General features: G+C 40.1%; 2 protein-coding genes across 2 annotated transcripts; one reads left to right on the top strand and one right to left on the bottom strand.

Annotated features, from left to right (window-relative positions):
- Positions 1-170: 170 nt before the first annotated feature.
- LOC143626844 (secreted RxLR effector protein 161-like) lies at positions 171-581 on the top strand. Its single transcript, XM_077096795.1, has one exon. It carries the CDS (start codon positions 171-173, stop codon positions 579-581), a length of 411 nt encoding a protein of 136 aa, XP_076952910.1.
- Positions 582-15,265: 14,684 nt separating this feature from the next.
- LOC143626843 (F-box protein PP2-A15-like) lies at positions 15,266-18,662 on the bottom strand. Its single transcript, XM_077096793.1, has 4 exons — positions 18,642-18,662; positions 17,397-17,588; positions 15,860-15,978; positions 15,266-15,783 (listed from the first exon to the last, which is right to left on the bottom strand). Exons 1-4 carry the CDS (start codon positions 18,660-18,662, stop codon positions 15,324-15,326), a joined length of 792 nt encoding a protein of 263 aa, XP_076952908.1. The 3' UTR covers positions 15,266-15,323.
- Between the last annotated feature and the right edge of the window lie 599 nt (positions 18,663-19,261).

The following is a 19,261-nucleotide window of genomic DNA, read 5'->3' as shown; positions in this document are numbered from 1 at the left end:
AGGATTGCCATCCAAAAAGTGTACCCATGGATCCCAATGTGAAATTGTCTAAAGCCGAGGATGATGTTGATGCAGATGCAACGGAGTACCGAAAGTTGGTTGGGTGTCTTCGTTACTTGTTAAACACTTGACCTGATTTGGCGTTTTCGGTTGGCATGGTTAGTAGATATATGCAAACTCCAAAGAAGTCTCCCTTGGCAGTAATTAAACAAATTCTTCAGTTTATTCAAGGAACTGTTGGATGGGGGATCAGGTATAAAAGAGGTGGATCAAAGGAGTTGATCGGGTACAGTGATAGTAGTCATAACATTGATGAAGATGATGAAAGAAGCACTACCGGTCATGTGTTTTATTATGGGAGAGCCCCGATTTCTTGGTGCTCACAAAATCAATGCACCGTAGCGCTTTCATTATGCGAGGCAGAGTACATGGCGGCGAGTTCAGCTGCGGGACAAGCTGAATGGTTAGGTGAACTATTGGCAGAATTGACCGGAAGGAAATTGCAAAAAGTGGTGTTAATGATTGATAACACATCGGCAATTGCTTTGGTTAAAAATCCTGTTTTTCATAGTCGGAGCTAGCATATAAAGTCCCGATTTCACTATATACGGGAGTGTGTGGAGCGGAATGAATTAGCAGTGGAGCACATTAGTGGCAAGGAACAGCGAGCTGACATTCTTACGAATGCACTTGCAAGAATCAAGTTTGACGAGATGAGAAGATTGCTCAATGTTGAAGATCTCCTAGTTTCGAGTCGGAAATTAGGGGGTGATTGTTGGTAATTTTCATCTTATTAGGCCCGTCACGTGTAGGTGACCGGGTTAGACCTATTGGGCCTATGAAATTCATTAATGATGTAATGGGTTTATGGGGTTACAATTGGACTTTTATATTTGGGCTTTACTTGTTGGCCAAGTTAAGGTCACCCTATAAATACATAGCCATGTTAGGGTTATGGTATTGTGAGAGGGGTTATTGTATTCAAGTTTTGAGTAGTTTCTTGAGTATAATAATACGTGAGGTTTACCCTAAATATTGTGTGCTCGTTTATGTTTCCGTTATCAATTCGTTCTTGAACCTCTACCAGAAAAAGCAGGGGTGTTCTTCGGGTTTGGGTTTTTCGGGTCGGGTTATTCGGGTTTCGAAGTTTTAATTTTAGACCCAAAACCCAACCCAAACTCTCACGGTTTTTACGGGTTCGGGTTATTTAGGTTCAGGTTTTTTCGGGTTGGGTTAATCGGGTTTCGGGTATCTAAGAAAACTAAAAGATACTAGAAAAAGTAAAGAAAACCTACATCGCGAACATTATAGCAACATATTCTTTTTTATTCGTTGCGTAAATAACCAAATACTAAATAAACATAACCCGGTAAAGCAACATATTCTTCGACTACAATTGTTATTAGCGATAAATAGAAAATAATATATAAACAACAAATAGTCCGATCAATCATAATAGGTGGAATAGGAAAAAAGTGTAATATGTAGAGTGTTTCGTATACTGTGTACATAACTAATAATAATATCATATTTTTAAATAACCCGAAAACTAGAAATCAGACCCAAGAACCAACCCAAATTACTTTGGTTCAGGTTGGTCCTTTCTTGGGTTCGGGCTTTTCGGGTTAGTTTGAGTTCGGGTTCAGGTTTTCTCGGGCTGAATTTCAGGTTTCGGATAAAAGTGACCGCCCTAAGAAGAAGCAAGCAGATTACCATTAATTAAGCCAGAAGGTCACTGGTAGTCAAAATTCAATTAACACAAGATAGATAATAAAAGGAAGCTGTCATAAATTTAGGAGCACATGCATGCATGGACCACTGGGGCTATTAACTTGCCGGTAGCTAGAACTCCATAAATATAGGAATAGTGCTCTCTCACTATAACTTTAAGATGATGATTATGATGATGCAGGCTGCGCCGACCGAATGCCTAGCTTCGCAGGTCAGAATTTATTGATCGATCCAACGCCTAACAGACCAAGTATTCTACCATGCATATCTTCAGTTCGGCTGCAGGTTTTGCATCAATAATTCATGTCGTACGTTCAATTAAAGATTTTAACCCTACAACATCAAGGCATCAACCCCACTACTCTCTATCTATTGTGTGTTATGTAAGAGAAAGAAGATAAAATTTTGGGTGAATCAAATCAATTAAGATGTTTTTACTTGTCATTTAGTGTAAAAAACATTGCTATTTGACTAGTTGAAAGTAAAGTACAACCAAAAAGAGAGAATGTTAGGGCATGTTTAAGAGCGTTCTCAATCCGTTCCTCAAAATTATGTGAGGGAGATTTGTAAATTATATGGTATGGTTATGAGTGTTGTGAGTAAAGGGGGGAGAAAATTTATATGGAAAAGTTAAATTTGAGGTTTCACTTTAGATATAGTATAATTTTTTAATATTTTCATAAAGTAGTTGTGAGTGAAAGAGAGAGAAAATATGATAATAAAGGTATAAAAATATTATTTAATTAAACAATAGAGAGAAAATACAATGTTTTTTTAGTGTAATTATATTATATATATGATAGGGAACGGGCTGGAAATGCTCTAATGCAACGCTCGTGAGGGTGCATTTTGGCGCGTCTACATGTAACATGTAAGGAACTCTTACGTCTCCAAAGGTTAAGGTGAACCTAAAGTTATTTAAAAAGAAAAAAAAACATTTGTTGTATATGTAGTCATTTATAAACTGTGTTTATTTTATCATTGTAAATTTGGTATTTGGGTAATTAAATAACAAAATTATAGTCTTTTTACTTAAAAATTTTAATGTATTGAATTCTTACACTATTTTATTTCCTTTAACAAATATTTCATTTAATAAAATGGTGTATCTTATAAATATTTGATTTGGTATAAAAATGAATTTATTATTAAAAATGTGAAAAATGGTGATAATATGAGGAGTTTGTAGAGTTGGAAAAAAAAATGAGTTTTTCTGTTGCGTGAATCTTTGATGTAGCAGCTGACCGAGCACGAGCACGAGCACGTTGCGGGTGCATTTACTCCTTTGCCCTGATGTTGGGCTAAGAAGTTGACCATGATTGTAAAACCAATGGAAAAGAGACAACTTGTAGAATAAACATATATACTAGCTTATGCTTTTGACTGAAATGATAATAAATCTAATACTACAATTTCCACACAAAATAGTTCATTGCATATAAACCAAAGCAACAAATACTGTTTATTATGACCTATTACATTACCCCTTAGAATTTTTGACCTATTTTTTTTTTCCTTTGGTTTTAACTAAATGACATTACCTCTTTCACTCTTTGTACTACATTTGGACCAGAATACCTAATTCTGTGATTAAATTGGATTTTTTTAATTTCACCAAATAAATTAGAATAAGCTAGCATTGTTAAAAACTAGGTGGTGTGGAGCAAAGACTTGTATAAATACTATCATTTTCGACAGCTTCAAATCCAGTGGTTCAAAGCTCGCCCCTTCGCGGTCGGGCAGTACCTGGTGACTTCCAAAAAGGCAATAACTGGTCATCAGTGGTAACTAGTCATTATTGGCAATTGATCATTAGTGGTAGTTGGTCATCAGTGGTAACTAATTACGCTATCAATTGCGAGCGCTATAGCCACCAAATGCATGAGCAACAACTTGGACGATAAGCATTGTTGACACGCCAATCACTAAAGGAGCTTATGTTGGAGATTTTTCCTACAATTGTAGCTTAATAACTCACAATAGTTTAATGCATACACGGTTCGTGTGTGCCCCATGACACACGGACCGTACGTCAGTCGTGAAACCCTAAACCATGCCTATTAAAGCCCACATCTGTCGCAACATTTGAGAGTTCGACTTTTGGCACTGTTAAGACGCTTTGGATGTTCTCCTACTATAAAATGCAAGTCTTGGGTCACTTTCTTATACAAGTTTTTCACATCAGAATCTCCCTTGTTGGGGTGCAAACGAGCCGAGCCGAGCCGAGCCGAGCCTGAGCTCGACTGGGCTTGAGCTCGAGCTCGAGCTCGGCTCGTTTAACTTACACAGAGCCCGAGCTCGAGCTCGGCTCCTTTCGAGCTCCGCTTGTGAGTAGATTTTCAAGCTCGAGCTCGGCTCGTTTACTATTTATCAATTATTTTTTATATATAATTATAACTATTTTTATATATTTTTTTCTATTATAATTTTATGTATAAAATCATATATATTACTAAGTTATTTTTATTTATTTTTTCATAAGATTATATGTATTAATTAATAATTACTAAATATATATTTTAAAAAAAATTATATAAATGACAGGCTCGTTTAGGCTCATAAGCCGGCTCGAGCTCGATAAGTGAAGCTCGGGCTCGGGCTCGGGCTCGGGCTCGTTTATTAAACGAGCTTACTTTTAGGCTCAAGCTCGAGCTCGGGCTTGATTAAGCTTGGCTTGATCAAGCTTTTTAACAAGCCAATCTCGAATTGCTCGCGAATGACTTGGCTCGTTTGCAACCCCTACTCCCTTGTATTCCCTTTGAATTACACGATTAAAGATTTTTTAAGAGTACCAAAAAACTTGGCCCAATAAAATTTTTAGGATCTAATTTGTGTAGGGCTTGCTTGACCCAAAGACTCTTTTATACTATATTTGGCCCAATAAAATTTTTATTTACTATACGTGTGGCAGTAAATTTCAGAATTATCTTTGTCTTCTTTCTCAAAGCTTGTTCGGGGGCGTAAAAGGCGAGTTGGCATGTTAATGGGCGTTAAACACCACTCTCATGGGGGCGTTGAGTGTGACATCTGACCCGATCCGACCCGACCCAGGTACCCGTTTCTCTGACCCGATCTCTTTCTTTTATGATTTAATATTTATTTATACTTATACTTTATTTTTAATAATAATATATATATTTTCCTTCCCGCCTCTTTCTCTCTCTTTCTTTCCGCCGTCCCGTCCCTCTCCTTCTCTCTTTCCGCCTTCTTTTCCCTCTTGTCGCCGTCCCGCCCTTACGCCTTGTTTCCCTCTTTTTCTTCTAACTCTTTGCTTGTCCTTTGTTCCTTCCCGCCTAAGGTTGTCTGCGCAGCTCCACGCGCCAGACCCCTTACAAGGAATCCTGCGTGAAGACCACCTGTACAGCGATTCGCGAGACGAACTCTTCTCGCAGCGCGCTAAGAATTGTAATTCTTCTCGCAGCGCGCTAAGAACGGTAGTTCTTCCCGCGACGCGCTAAGGATTTGTAGTTCTTCTCGCAGCGCGCTAAGAATCGTAGTTCATCCCTCGACGCGCGAAGAATTATAGTTCTTCCCGCGGCGCGCTAGGAATTTTAGTTCCTCCCGCGGCGCGCTAAGAAATGTGATTCTTCCCGCGACGCGTTAAGGTTGGTTCTGTCCGCCTTCGCGCTCGCGCACTTTTGCCTTAGCGCCTTAGCCTTCTCGCGCTAAACCTTTTGAGTTTTCTTCTGTTTAATCTAGCCGTTGCTTTTGAGTTGTCTTATCTTTTGAGCCGTTGACCTAATCTGCTTTATGTCTGAAAAGTTACTTTCGGCGCAGCATGCGCGCCAACCCCATTGGTTGGCAGATAAAGTGACTGACATAATCTTTTGAGATCTGCTTTTGCCATGCTTGACCAGTAACTTTATCTGTCCTCTCCCATGCCTTTTTCTGGATCCTGTCAACCTTTTCCTCTTTTTCCCTGCTACCATATCTTTTGATATCTTTACTTTTCAGAACTTTTTACTGTTGATATCTTTTCTTTTACTTTTGGAGATCTTTTCTAGGGTTTGTGTCCCCTAGGGTTTGCCTATATATAGTACTATTTTCTTAACACTTCACACACTACACTTATTCTCTTCCTCCCTTTTTGCTCTCTGCCGTTGTTCTTCAGCCGCCTCCCTCCTCTCTTGCCTCCGTCTTCCTCCCTGTTCTGCCCTGCTTTTCCGGTAATATATATATATATAATAATTTACTTATTAATTATGCTAACTTATAATCAAGACTTAAAACCGATCGTTAAAACAATAATCTTTACTTATAGGTTAACTTGCTTGTTTGGTTCTTGCTTTATCTATCATCGCATCTTTATCAAGTGAGTAATCTCGTACCTAATCCCTTTTTGCTTTTAATGTTTTGGGATGTTCATGTGTTCATACAAACTTAGAGTCTTAAACTTGTTTATGAACTTTAGTCGCGCAGTATCCCATGTGTTGAGGACGTAGACTTGGCTGTTATTTGTATGTGTGGATCATTAACCGTCTTGTCGGTCTATTCCGCAGTTTTCATGGTACCATTAGATGAACACGGGAGAACTATCGTTTATGATTTTCTCTTTTGTTACACTTGCACAGTTAGTCTTGTTTGTGAGCTCAATTGTGAGCACTGGCAGTCTTGTCTCTTAGAGTTGGTCCCGATCTGATTACACCCTTGTTGAAACCCAGACATACACATGTTGCGCGCAGATTTATGGTTATCTATGTATTGTATTAAACTTGATTTCTCACCAACACGCAAGTGTTTGACGTTTATTTTAACACATGTTCAGGTTTGCAGTAGCTGTTTTGGAGCTTGTGGACACGTAGGAAGTTTTCTTTACTTTTGACCTAGATTAAAATGTATCAAGACAAGTTATTGCTGTTCGGATATTATGATTTATAATATATTGATTTATGTTGATTTATATTATTTGTGTTTGCTTTGCGCGTGCGCGAACGAATGTATTTATTAAATATTGACACCCAATAGTGTCACGAGTAATGAAACAATATGTGGCGCCCCGATGTATAATCCGCCTTTGGTCGGGGTGTTACAGATTGGTATCAGAGCTCGTTGACTTTAGGATAGGTGGTTAGACGTAACGGCCTAGAATACCTAAGAGTCCCTTCTCGCGCATGAGAGAAATCTCATGTTTGCGCGCTTATTGTTAATTACTCGTTATTTATGAATATGCTCGCGCTTGCGCAGTATATGATTTTATGTTTTATTTCGCGATATTTCGATTTTTGTTGAATTTCGATTTTTATTGATTTTACTTACATATTCGTTTGTTGGATTTGAAAATCCGAAAAGTCATGGTGATACATGAATAGTTGATTTTCAATTTCCATTTACGATTATGTTCTGAGGTTGGAGACTTGAAAAGTCATGGTGATACATGAATTGTCAACCTCCAATACTCATTTTCTTGTATATTTTATATTGAGGATTGAAAAGTCATGGTGATACATGAATCGTCAATCTCCAATACTCGTTTGCTCGTATATTTTAAATTGGGAATTCGGAAAGTCATGGTGATACATGAATTGTCGATTCTTGATTCGAATTTGTTACCTTTATTAAGTCTGCATTTAGGGTCATTTATTCTACTTTAACTTTTGATAGTATCTAACCCTGCGAAACCAAGCTTTATGAGATTATACTTTGCGCTAAGACATTAACCAAAATTAAAACTTTTATAGAATGCCTCCGCTATCTCGCCGATTTCAGAGAAGAGAAGCCTCGCGCATGCGTAGACAGCAACGTTCCCAGGAAATGGCCGCCGCGATAGCCCAAGCCTTGAGCCAAAACAATACCTCGAGTTATAACATTAAGTCCTTTAACGCGGGTAACCCTCCAAAGTTCACAGGTCTTGAAGGAGCCACCGTGATGCTCCAGTGGCTTGAGAAAATAGAAAACACTTTCCTCCATACCCAATGCCCCTCAGACAGACGAACCCTGTATGCTTCCAGTGTCCTGGAATCTAGAGCGCTTACATGGTGGAATGGAGTAGCTCATGCGCGTGGCGCAGAGGCTGCTTCCAGCATGACATGGGAGGAATTCAAGGAAGTTCTTACGCGAGAATTCTGCCCTCCCAACGAAGTTAAGCGCCTGGAGGAGGAATTTTGGAACCTTAAGCAATACAGTGGCGAAGCGCGCGAGTACGCGACGCGCTTCCATGAACTAAGCCTGCTTGTCCCTCACCTTGTTACCCCTTCCCGCCGAGCCATCGAAAAATTCCTTGGGGGTCTCCCCATGGAAATTCAAGATTCTGTATGGGCCAGAAACCCAGTAACCCTCCCTGACGCTATTGAGTTGGCCGCTGTGCTCAGCGACAACCATGTCAGAGCAGGAACCCTGTTCCTGCGGGGAACTGAGAAGACCAAACTCACTAAGACCGCCCCTGAACCAACAGAAACCAAACCTGAACCCTCAAACCGTAACAACCTCAAGCGCAGGCGCAAGGCCTATGCGCTTACCAACCCGCCCATTGTCCAGCAACCCATCTACCAACCTCCAGTTTACGCGCCTAACCCACTGTCAGCCTACCCAACTCCCCCTGTAGTTCACAACTATGCCCTAACCAATCCAGCACTCCCTGCCCCACCAACTAAGAAACCTTACACAGGAAACCATCCCTTCTGCCCAACCTGTAGATTTCACCACCCAACCCAAACCCCGTGTCGACTTTGTAACCGATGTGGCCGTACTGGTCACACTGCTGAGAACTGTAGAGTCCTTCCCACCAATCCAATTGCGCCAACACCACCAGTCTACCCGCAGAACCCACAATCAATCTACCAAAACCCACGACCCAGATCGTGCTTTAACTGCGGTGATCCCAGTCATTTCCGGAACGCGTGCCCGAGACTACAAGTGCAAATCACACAAGCGAATCCGGTGAACCAGATTTCGAACCAAGTGACGCGTGGACGAGCTTTTAATATAACCGCGCACCAAGCGCAAGCGAATAATGACGTAGTTAATGGTACATTTTTGCTTAACGGATTTTATGCTTCTATACTTTTTGATACTGGCGCCGATCGAAGTTTTATTTCTCGCGCCTTCGAGCAGAAGCTTGCGCGACCGCGCAACGATTTAAAAGAAAATTTTTCAGTTGAATTGGCTAACGGTGAAACTGTTTTAATAAACTCAGTGATTAAAGATTGCACGCTTAACCTTAACGAAAACGATTTTCTGATCGACCTCATCCCTATGCCTCTTGGAAGCTTTGATGTTATCATTGGTATGGACTGGCTCTCGAAGAATCGCGCCGAAGTTATTTGCGCCAAGAAAATGATTCGCATACCTCGAGAAAATGGTGATCTTCATATTTACGGCGAGAAACCCTCCCGCGGTCTTAAACTTATGTCTTGCGCCGAAGCCCAAAGACTCATGCGGAAGAAGTGTGTTGCATTCTTAGCCCATGTGGTTAAACCTGCTGAAGAGAAGAAGCTTCGCGATATCCCTGTTGTGCGTGATTTCCCTGAAGTTTTTCCTGATGATCTTCCTGGTATCCCTCCCGCTCGTGAAGTCGAGTTTCGTATTGATCTTGTCCCTGGTGCTTCCCCCGTAGCTAAATCTCCTTACCGTCTTGCGCCCGCTGAGATGCAAGAATTGGCAAGCCAACTTCAAGAGTTGACTGCTAAAGGATTCATTCGCCCTAGCTCTTCGCCCTGGGGTGCTCCGGTGTTGTTCGTTAAAAAGAAAGATGGATCGTTTCGCATGTGTATTGATTACCGCGAGTTGAACAAACTCACCATTAAAAACCGGTATCCCTTACCGCGTATTGACGACCTCTTTGATCAACTCCAAGGTGCCTCTTGTTTCTCGAAGATTGATCTCCGCTCTGGCTATCACCAGTTGCGCATCCGCGATGAAGATGTTCCGAAGACTGCTTTTCGAACTCGTTATGGCCATTTTGAATTCTTGGTCATGTCCTTCGGTTTAACCAACGCACCCGCCGTTTTCATGGATCTAATGAATCGGGTGTGTAGGCCTTTCTTGGGTAAATTCGTGATTGTGTTTATCGATGATGTTCTGGTGTATTCTAAGACCAAGGCCGAGCACGAGCAACATCTTCGGTTGGTGTTGCAAAAGCTTAGAGCTGAGCAACTCTATGCTAAGCTTTCCAAGTGTGAATTCTGGTCTGATGAAGTACAGTTTCTTGGTCATGTTGTAAACAAGATGGGTATTCATGTCGACCCATCCAAAATTGAAGCAATCAAGAACTGGATTACGCCATCCTCTCCTTCTGAGATCCGTTCCTTTCTGGGCTTAGCTGGTTATTACCGGCGCTTCATTTCGAACTTCTCGAAGATCGCTTTGCCTTTAACAGCTCTAACGCACAAAGGTAAACCATATATTTGGGGCTCGAAGCAAGAAGAAGCCTTTCTATCGCTCAAGCGATTGTTGTGTGAAGCTCCTGTTCTTGCGCTACCTGAGGGTAATGATGATTTTGTCGTGTACTGCGATGCCTCCAACCAAGGTCTCGGTTGTGTTCTTATGCAACGAGGCAAGGTTATCGCTTACGCATCAAGGCAACTCAAGGTTCATGAAAAGAATTATACAACTCACGATCTCGAACTTGGTGCAGTTGTTTTTGCCTTAAAGATCTGGAGACACTACCTTTATGGTACTAAGTGTATCCTTTACACTGACCATAAAAGCCTTCAGCATATCTTTGATCAAAAGGAACTTAACATGAGGCAACGCCGATGGAACGAACTCATCAGCGATTACGATTGTGAGATCCGGTATCATCCTGGTAAGGCTAATGTGGTAGCCGATGCGCTCAGCCGAAAACCCTGCCAGCTTAACTGTATCTTGCCGCGCACCCAGCTTCACTTCGCGCCGATTCAAAGCAACCTTGAATCGCGTATTCGTGACGCGCAGCGCGCATCCATCAGTAATGGTAACCTTCGCGCCGAGTTAGCATGTGGCGCGGAAGCACTCTTTGTCCCTAATCTGAGTGGAATTCTCTGCTATCTCAATCGCATCTGGATTCCCTTTGATGAGAATCTTCGCGCTGATATCCTGAGTGAAGCGCACAAATCTCGGTATTCTATTCATCCTGGCGCTGATAAGATGTACAAGGATTTGCGCATAACTTATTGGTGGCCCGGTATGAAAAAGGATATTGCTGTGTTCGTAGCTAAATGCCTGACTTGTTCTAAAGTGAAAGCTGAACACCAACGCCCATCTGGTTTGCTCGAACAACCAGAAATTCCTACGTGGAAATGGGAATGTGTAGCGATGGACTTTATTACCAAGTTACCTTTGACAGCAAGCAAACATGATAGCATTTGGGTAATAGTGGATCGTTTGACTAAGTCTGCTCACTTCCTGCCCATTCGTGAAAACTACCGTGTTGAGCATCTCGCGCAGCTTTATGTCAAGGAAATTGTCTGCCGCCATGGTACTCCTTTGAGCATCATATCCGATCGCGATGGCCGTTTTATATCTCGCTTTTGGAAATCTCTCCAATCTGCGCTAGGAACTCGCTTGGATATGAGTACGGCATATCATCCTCAGACTGACGGTCAGTCTGAGCGAACTATTCAGACTCTTGAGGATATGCTCCGATCTTGTGTTCTTGATTTTGGAGGTAATTGGGATTCACACCTGCCTTTGATCGAGTTCTCTTATAATAACAGCTATCATTCCAGTATTGGTATGGCCCCATTTGAAGCACTTTACGGTCGTAAGTGCCGCTCCCCGATTTGTTGGAGCGAAGTGGGTGAAACTCAAATCACAGGACCCGAACTTGTTCAAGAGACAACCGATAAAATCGCCAAGATCCGTGATCACCTGCTGACTGCCAGAAGCCGACAGAAGAGTTACGCAGATCGTAGGCGGAAGCCTCTCGAATTTCAAGTTGGTGATCTTGTTCTCCTCAAAGTGTCGCCCTGGAAAGGTGTTGTCCGCTTTGGGAAGAAAGGTAAGCTTGCTCCTCGATATGTTGGTCCATTCAAGATTCTCGCGCGTGTGGGAAAAGTTGCCTACAGACTTGACCTGCCGCCCGCGCTCAGTAATGTGCATCCAACGTTCCATGTATCCAATCTCAAGAAGTGTTTAGCTGACGAGAACCTTCACATTCCACTTGATGAAGTTCAAGTTGATGAAACTATGCATTTCGTTGAGAAGCCTGTTGAGATTATGGATCGCGAGGTTAAGCAAACCAAGCGCAGTCGTATCCCTATCGTGAAAGTTCGCTGGGAGTCCAAGCGCGGAGCCGAGTTTACATGGGAAAGGGAAGATCAAATGAAGATCAAGTACCCGCACCTGTTCTCTGCGCAACCTACTTCGAGATAAATTTCGGGACGAAATTTCTTAAAGTAGGGGAGACTGTGACATCTGACCCGATCCGACCCGACCCAGGTACCCGTTTCTCTGACCCGATCTCTTTCTTTTATGATTTAGTATTTATTTATACTTATACTTTATTTTTAATAATAATATATATATTTTCCTTCCCGCCTCTTTCTCTCTCTTTCTTTCCGCCGTCCCGTCCCTCTCCTCTCTTTCCGCCTTCTTTTCCCTCTTGTCGCCGTCCCGCCCTTACGCCTTGTTTCCCTCTTTTTCTTCTAACTCTTTGCTTGTCCTTTGTTCCTTCCCGCCTAAGGTTGTCTGCGCAGCTCCACGCGCCAGACCCCTTACAAGGAATCCTGCGTGAAGACCACCTGTACAGCGATTCGCGAGACGAACTCTTCTCGCAGCGCGCTAAGAATTGTAATTCTTCTCGCAGCGCGCTAAGAACGGTAGTTCTTCCCGCGACGCGCTAAGGATTTGTAGTTCTTCTCGCAGCGCGCTAAGAATCGTAGTTCATCCCTCGACGCGCGAAGAATTATAGTTCTTCCCGCGGAGCGCTAGGAATTTTAGTTCCTCTCGCGGCGCGCTAAGAAATGTGATTCTTCCCGGGACGCGTTAAGGTTGGTTCTGTCCGCCTTCGCGCTCGCGCACTTTTGCCTTAGCGCCTTAGCCTTCTCGCGCTAAACCTTTTGAGTTTTCTTCTGTTTAATCTAGCCGTTGCTTTTGAGTTGTCTTATCTTTTGAGCCGTTGACCTAATCTGCTTTATGTCTGAAAAGTTACTTTCGGCGCAGCATGCGCGCCAACCCCATTGGTTGGCAGATAAAGTGACTGACATAATCTTTTGAGATCTGCTTTTGCCATGCTTGACCAGTAACTTTATCTGTCCTCTCCCATGCCTTTTTCTGGATCCTGTCAACCTTTTCCTCTTTTTCCCTGCTACCATATCTTTTGATATCTTTACTTTTCAGAACTTTTTACTGTTGATATCTTTTCTTTTACTTTTGGAGATCTTTTCTAGGGTTTGTGTCCCCTAGGGTTTGCCTATATATAGTACTATTTTCTTAACACTTCACACACTACACTTATTCTCTTCCTCCCTTTTTGCTCTCTGCCGTTGTTCTTCAGCCGCCTCCCTCCTCTCTTGCCTCCGTCTTCCTCCCTGTTCTGCCCTGCTTTTCCGGTAATATATATATATATAATAATTTACTTATTAATTATGCTAACTTATAATCAAGACTTAAAACCGATCGTTAAAACAATAATCTTTACTTATAGGTTAACTTGCTTGTTTGGTTCTTGCTTTATCTATCATCGCATCTTTATCAAGTGAGTAATCTCGTACCTAATCCCTTTTTGCTTTTAATGTTTTGGGATGTTCATGTGTTCATACAAACTTAGAGTCTTAAACTTGTTTATGAACTTTAGTCGCGCAGTATCCCATGTGTTGAGGACGTAGACTTGGCTGTTATTTGTATGTGTGGATCATTAACCGTCTTGTCGGTCTATTCCGCAGTTTTCATGGTACCATTAGATGAACACGGGAGAACTATCGTTTATGATTTTCTCTTTTGTTACACTTGCACAGTTAGTCTTGTTTGTGAGCTCAATTGTGAGCACTGGCAGTCTTGTCTCTTAGAGTTGGTCCCGATCTGATTACACCCTTGTTGAAACCCAGACATACACATGTTGCGCGCAGATTTATGGTTATCTATGTATTGTATTAAACTTGATTTCTCACCAACACGCAAGTGTTTGACGTTTATTTTAACACATGTTCAGGTTTGCAGTAGCTGTTTTGGAGCTTGTGGACACGTAGGAAGTTTTCTTTACTTTTGACCTAGATTAAAATGTATCAAGACAAGTTATTGCTGTTCGGATATTATGATTTATAATATATTGATTTATGTTGATTTATATTATTTGTGTTTGCTTTGCGCGTGCGCGAACGAATGTATTTATTAAATATTGACACCCAATAGTGTCACGAGTAATGAAACAATATGTGGCGCCCCGATGTATAATCCGCCTTTGGTCGGGGTGTTACATTGAGGGTGTTAAGAGAATAAGAGGGAAATGTGTCAGCAAGTTAACAAGCGTGGTGGTTGAGGGGTGAGAGCTAAACCTTGGGGACTTCAACGTCACTAAGAGGGTTAAAGTATTTCCTTGGTTTAAGTGGACGTAAATTAAGTCAGTGAAATGGGGTGAATGGTGAAGTGATGTTAATGGGCGTGAATATATACAGATATACCCAATGGCCTAACGCCCTAACACACCATCTACAATTGTACTTAATCTAAGTTTGAAACAAGTAATACCTAAGAATTTATGCAAGTATTGACAATTTCGACTCATTTACTTTTAAATAGCCGATATGTAGTTGTGTTGCGATCAAATCCACAAACTTAGCCTAAGAAAACATCCCAAGTCGGCTTTAAGTTATTGAGTTATTGGTGATTGTTTGCATCTCGGCCCATATGTTATAGGTTTATTGGATTTTAATAATTTATACTTAATGATATTGGTTGATAATAATCCCATTCATTTTATCGTCACGGACGTTCCCAAATTTAAAAAAGTTGGCCCCCGATGGTCCCTGTTAAAAAAGATTTGGCGGCGTTATACTTTTTTCCGAATTTCAAATTAATGTTTTGGGGATTTTGATCTGAAGGAGGATAGAGTTGATTGATACAAAACTTAGCTCAAAACGGTGATACAAACGGCTTGATTTTTGTTAAGAGTAAGTTCAAACACCCGAATTGAAACATTGTTTCGCGGTTTTGGAGCTCTGTTTGGAACTAAGTTTTATATCAATTGACCCGTATCCTCCTTCCGACCAAAAGAACTTAAAACATTAGTTTGAAATTTGAAAAAAGTATAACGCCGTTAAATCCTTTTTAGCAACGGACCATTAGGGGCCAACTTTTTCAAATTTGGGACCGCCAGTGAAGGTAAAATGAATAGGGATTATTATCGACAAATACCATTTAATTGAGATTATTAAAATCCAATAAACCTATATTATAAATGGCCCGTATCAACCCGAAATGATCCTGACCATGATGACGCAACATCACAAAAACGGGCAAGGAAGATGCAAAGTTCAACAACCCAGTGACCGAAACAAAATCGGACCATAAACATTAAACCCAACTACAAATGTACATCCGACCATATATTAACACGACTACAAATGTACATGGAGATCACACGTATGCATACCGTACCTAAATAAAGCAATCAACAAACCACGTTGTATTTCTTTACTAAAACCTTAAACTACACAACATGTTCTTACTTCTTACGATTACTTCAACAATGACCTCCTACTCTTTTTAAGATCACTCGGGATTATAGACACATTATCGACATAAATCCCACCTTTAGAATGTGTGCAATCTATCTGTTTCATTGAAAACCTGACTTCAGTAGCAGGATCCGACGCACTCACAATAAACTCCCCTACTTTATACTCGACCCAATAACCGCGTTTATAACTTCTGGTCATTTCATCTTTATCACAATCATCTAAAAAACATTCAGCACATACTTCTTGACCACCTGAAGTAGATAACTCAAACCTTACCGGTTTTATGTCCCAACCATGAGTGTGTTCAAAACTGCAAACGCGTCTTCCCAAACGTTTGGAGAATTTGCCTAGGTGTACCCTGAATGATAATGTGTATATGTCGGCTGGAAACGGGAACTTGACCGAACCGTCTACTTCAAACCACCATATTTGCTGCAAATAGGCTGCAATGTTAAACCTGAAAAGTTGTAAGAGAATTAGTACATTAAGTTAAATAAAAAAGTTGGTACAGAATCAAATGAAGAGATTCAGACCTAGATTCTTCGGTACGAATCCAGTTCCAGTATCTTCGATCTTCGATTCCGGTTATTGCCATTGCCTTTGCAGAGATTGAAACACATACTCTTCCGGTTACCATATCCAACCACACTTCCTGCAATTTTGCACACATCATGAGAGCATTCAAGCGCAGTACAATCCACATAACATTAGACGCACTCGTTCCAATTTTAGATGTAATTCACCTAAATTACAATCCATCATATCTTATTATGATATAAGTAATTTGGGTTGTCATATGTCAACTTCTAGTGAAGTCTAGAATTCTTTTCGCACGTCTCTCTCCTATTAAAAATACTTTTTTTAATAATTAGATATATCAAATTTATTCTAACATTATATTAGAACTTAGTAAATAATAATAAGATTTCAGTTATATTTTATCTTAAAATATAACTTTATAATTCTTAAAACTCCATTACTTCTTATTTTACCAACGCTAACGACATCTAACATACAAATCTTCATAGAAACTGCTGGCTTACAATAGAGGTGCAAACGAGCTGAGTTGCTTGCAAGCTACTCGAGCTCGGATCAAATAAAAACTCAGAACGAGAGCTTTTTCGAACTCGAGCCAAGCCTCAAATAAAGCTCATTTAGCTATCGAGTCCGAGCTTGACCCTTGTATGGGAAGCTCGCTTAGGGTTGTTGAGCCTTAATGAACCCCCTGTGTTTTTAAGTTTTACATCTTTTGGACTTCAGTGTATTAATTTCACCTTGCCAAGCTTTGGCGTGTTTAAGGTACAACATGGGCTCAAGCAGATCTTTGGCTCCTTTAATTAAGGTACTACATGAGCTCGACCCACGCTTAGACTCATTTAAGAAGCGGCGGATTTCAAGAAATGCTGAAGGGTAGCGTGGGCTATAAAAATAAGCCTATACATAAAACGAAGAAAATAAATTTGCACTAAAAAGGTACTTCAGAAAAACTGTTGAGAGGTAGCGGCTGCCGGTTTACCCCTCAACCAATGCTGGATCCGCCCCTTCGTTTAAGGTTTTCTCAACATATAATAATAATAATAATAATAATAATAATAATAATAATAATAATAATAATAATAATAATAATAAAACACATATAATGTAACTAGTAAACAATAAATAAACCGAGCCTGAGCTTAAAAAACAACTCATGAGCCAAGCCAGAGCTTGAAAAAACAGCTCGCGTGCCAAGCTCGAGCTCCCGTAAGTCAAACGAGCGGAGCTCAAGCCTGGTCAAGTTCGGGCTCTTTAGCTCGTTTACACCCCTAGTTTACAATAGATGGGCGTTTAAAACTTAAAACCTGTCTGGTCAACAAAAATCAAAACTAGTTAGTAGTCGGTTTTGGTTCAGGTTGAAATTGGTTTATTGACCACGTTACAAACGGTTTCGGTTCGGGTTTTGGCCGGGTTTTGCCCGTTTCGGTTAGGTTAACCAGTTTTGGTGGGGAAAATTACAAATCGGTTTCAAAACTACTGTTTCAATTGAATTAAATCCAATTAGCATTGCAAACTACAACATGAAACGCTTGCCTTATTGGCATCATCAAAGGGGACAGGTCGAGATAGGAGGGCAAATATGTCTTTTTTACACAAATTTCGGTAGCGTTCGGGAGGCATTAGATCGAGCAGATCTCGATAATTATGCGGAAGCTTGGACTCCCAGACGGTGTCCGAAGAAGCGGCGCTGCGGTTGAGTAGGAGTGACCGACTGGCAGTCTTCCCCTGGCCGATTGTCGATTTGTTTGTTATTTATTTTAGTATTAAAAGATTTGTTATCGGATAATAAATAATATCTTAAATATTCCTCGTTTATAGTCTAGTAGCAGGAGGCTTGCGTTCTCAAGAGGAGACTCAAGTTTGAATCTCACCCAAACTCTGAAGCCAGCGTGAACATGGTCTGGCCAGAGTGGGGCATCGGGGCTCTCCAAATTTAGAGAGTGCGGTAGCCTAAATACAAGAAAGTCGTTGTTCTAAAAAAAATAATATCATAAATATATATAAAAGAAACCTTTAAAATCTTTTTGGTTGCTCCCTACATTCTTTCGAGTCACCAGATTGTTTTATTTATAATGAATGTTTCTCATGCATTTGACTTGAATTTATGTGTATGAGTCTCAACAAACCCAGATAGCCCTTAAATGAATTATAATATCTCATTAAATTATAAATTAAACTCACCAAATATTTGATATGAAAATTTTATAAAATAGGGATATACGAAACATTAATATTCCATTTTTTAAAACGGTTTTATTTATAATTAAGAAACAATTTTATAGTAAAAAAAATAAACAAGTCATGAGTTTCACCAAACTCATATAGCTTTTAAACTGGGTTATAACATCTCATTTATTTGTGTAACACTTTTATTATCAAATCTTAAGTATTATTAACTCCTTACAATAAAGAAATTATAATCCGAAAAATATATAAATATTAGAAACAAATAATGTATACAATCCCGTAATATGGGAGATAAAAGCTAGTAAAAATATAAAATATAATAGAAAAGGTCACTGACCAGCTAATGAACTAGTGGTGGAGTTGTAAGGAAGAGACTTGGTGTTTCATGTGACTCAGGTTTTTTGCCCACCAATATTTAGTTTTTTCAGCATCAGGTGATGATAGGAGACTAGAATGGTAGATAGCGTTTCAATTATTGGATTCTTGAGCTGAACGGATTTTGTCACATCATATTGTCATGCATTCAGGCGTGTGTGCACGAGCATTAGCCTTAAATAAAGGTTTTTCTCATATCAAAAGATGAGTGTTTACCGATATAATGATTTTAGCCATTAGCTCATTTAAATAATAAAATCACTTACATAGATAACTTTCTCATCATAAACACATCATAATTTGCATTCTTTCTATCTCATCACTATACTCATTAAACGTACAAGCTACACAGTGTTAATCTTGAAATGAATAAGAAAGAAAGTAGAAGGCAATTGTTACGTATATTGTTGGTATATTGTTGATTTTGGTATGTTATTTTGAATGGTAGCAAATTGAAAGTATGGAAATTTGGTTTTCAAATTAGAATAGGTTCTTCGTTTTTTAAGTTAGAGTTTTAGTATAAATGTACAGTTAGAATATATGTAATGTCACACCCCGACCATGACGGAAACGTCGGGGCGCAACCGATTATTCATCGCACACGACACTATTAAGTGACAATATTTAATCAACTCATCTAAATTCATAAAAACACAAAGAGTCACATAACTTGCTCATACAATAACCGAATTCAAATTATAGTAAATAATATAATGTTCATTTTGCTAATATCCTAATAGCCTCGATAACGCTTTTTCTTCAAGTCCTCGAGTCAACCTAAAGTCAAACCTGTAACATTGCATAAATAGATTTTGTCAACACAAAGGTTGGTGAGC

Source organism: Bidens hawaiensis, unplaced genomic scaffold (assembly GCF_021521415.1).
Source record: "Bidens hawaiensis isolate Kalapana, Puna unplaced genomic scaffold, B.hawaiensis_p1.1 tig00004525_1, whole genome shotgun sequence".
Lineage (NCBI taxonomy): Eukaryota > Viridiplantae > Streptophyta > Magnoliopsida > Asterales > Asteraceae > Bidens > Bidens hawaiensis.
Note: the sequence above shows the minus strand (reverse complement) of the source record. Positions and strands in the feature narration are given on the sequence as shown.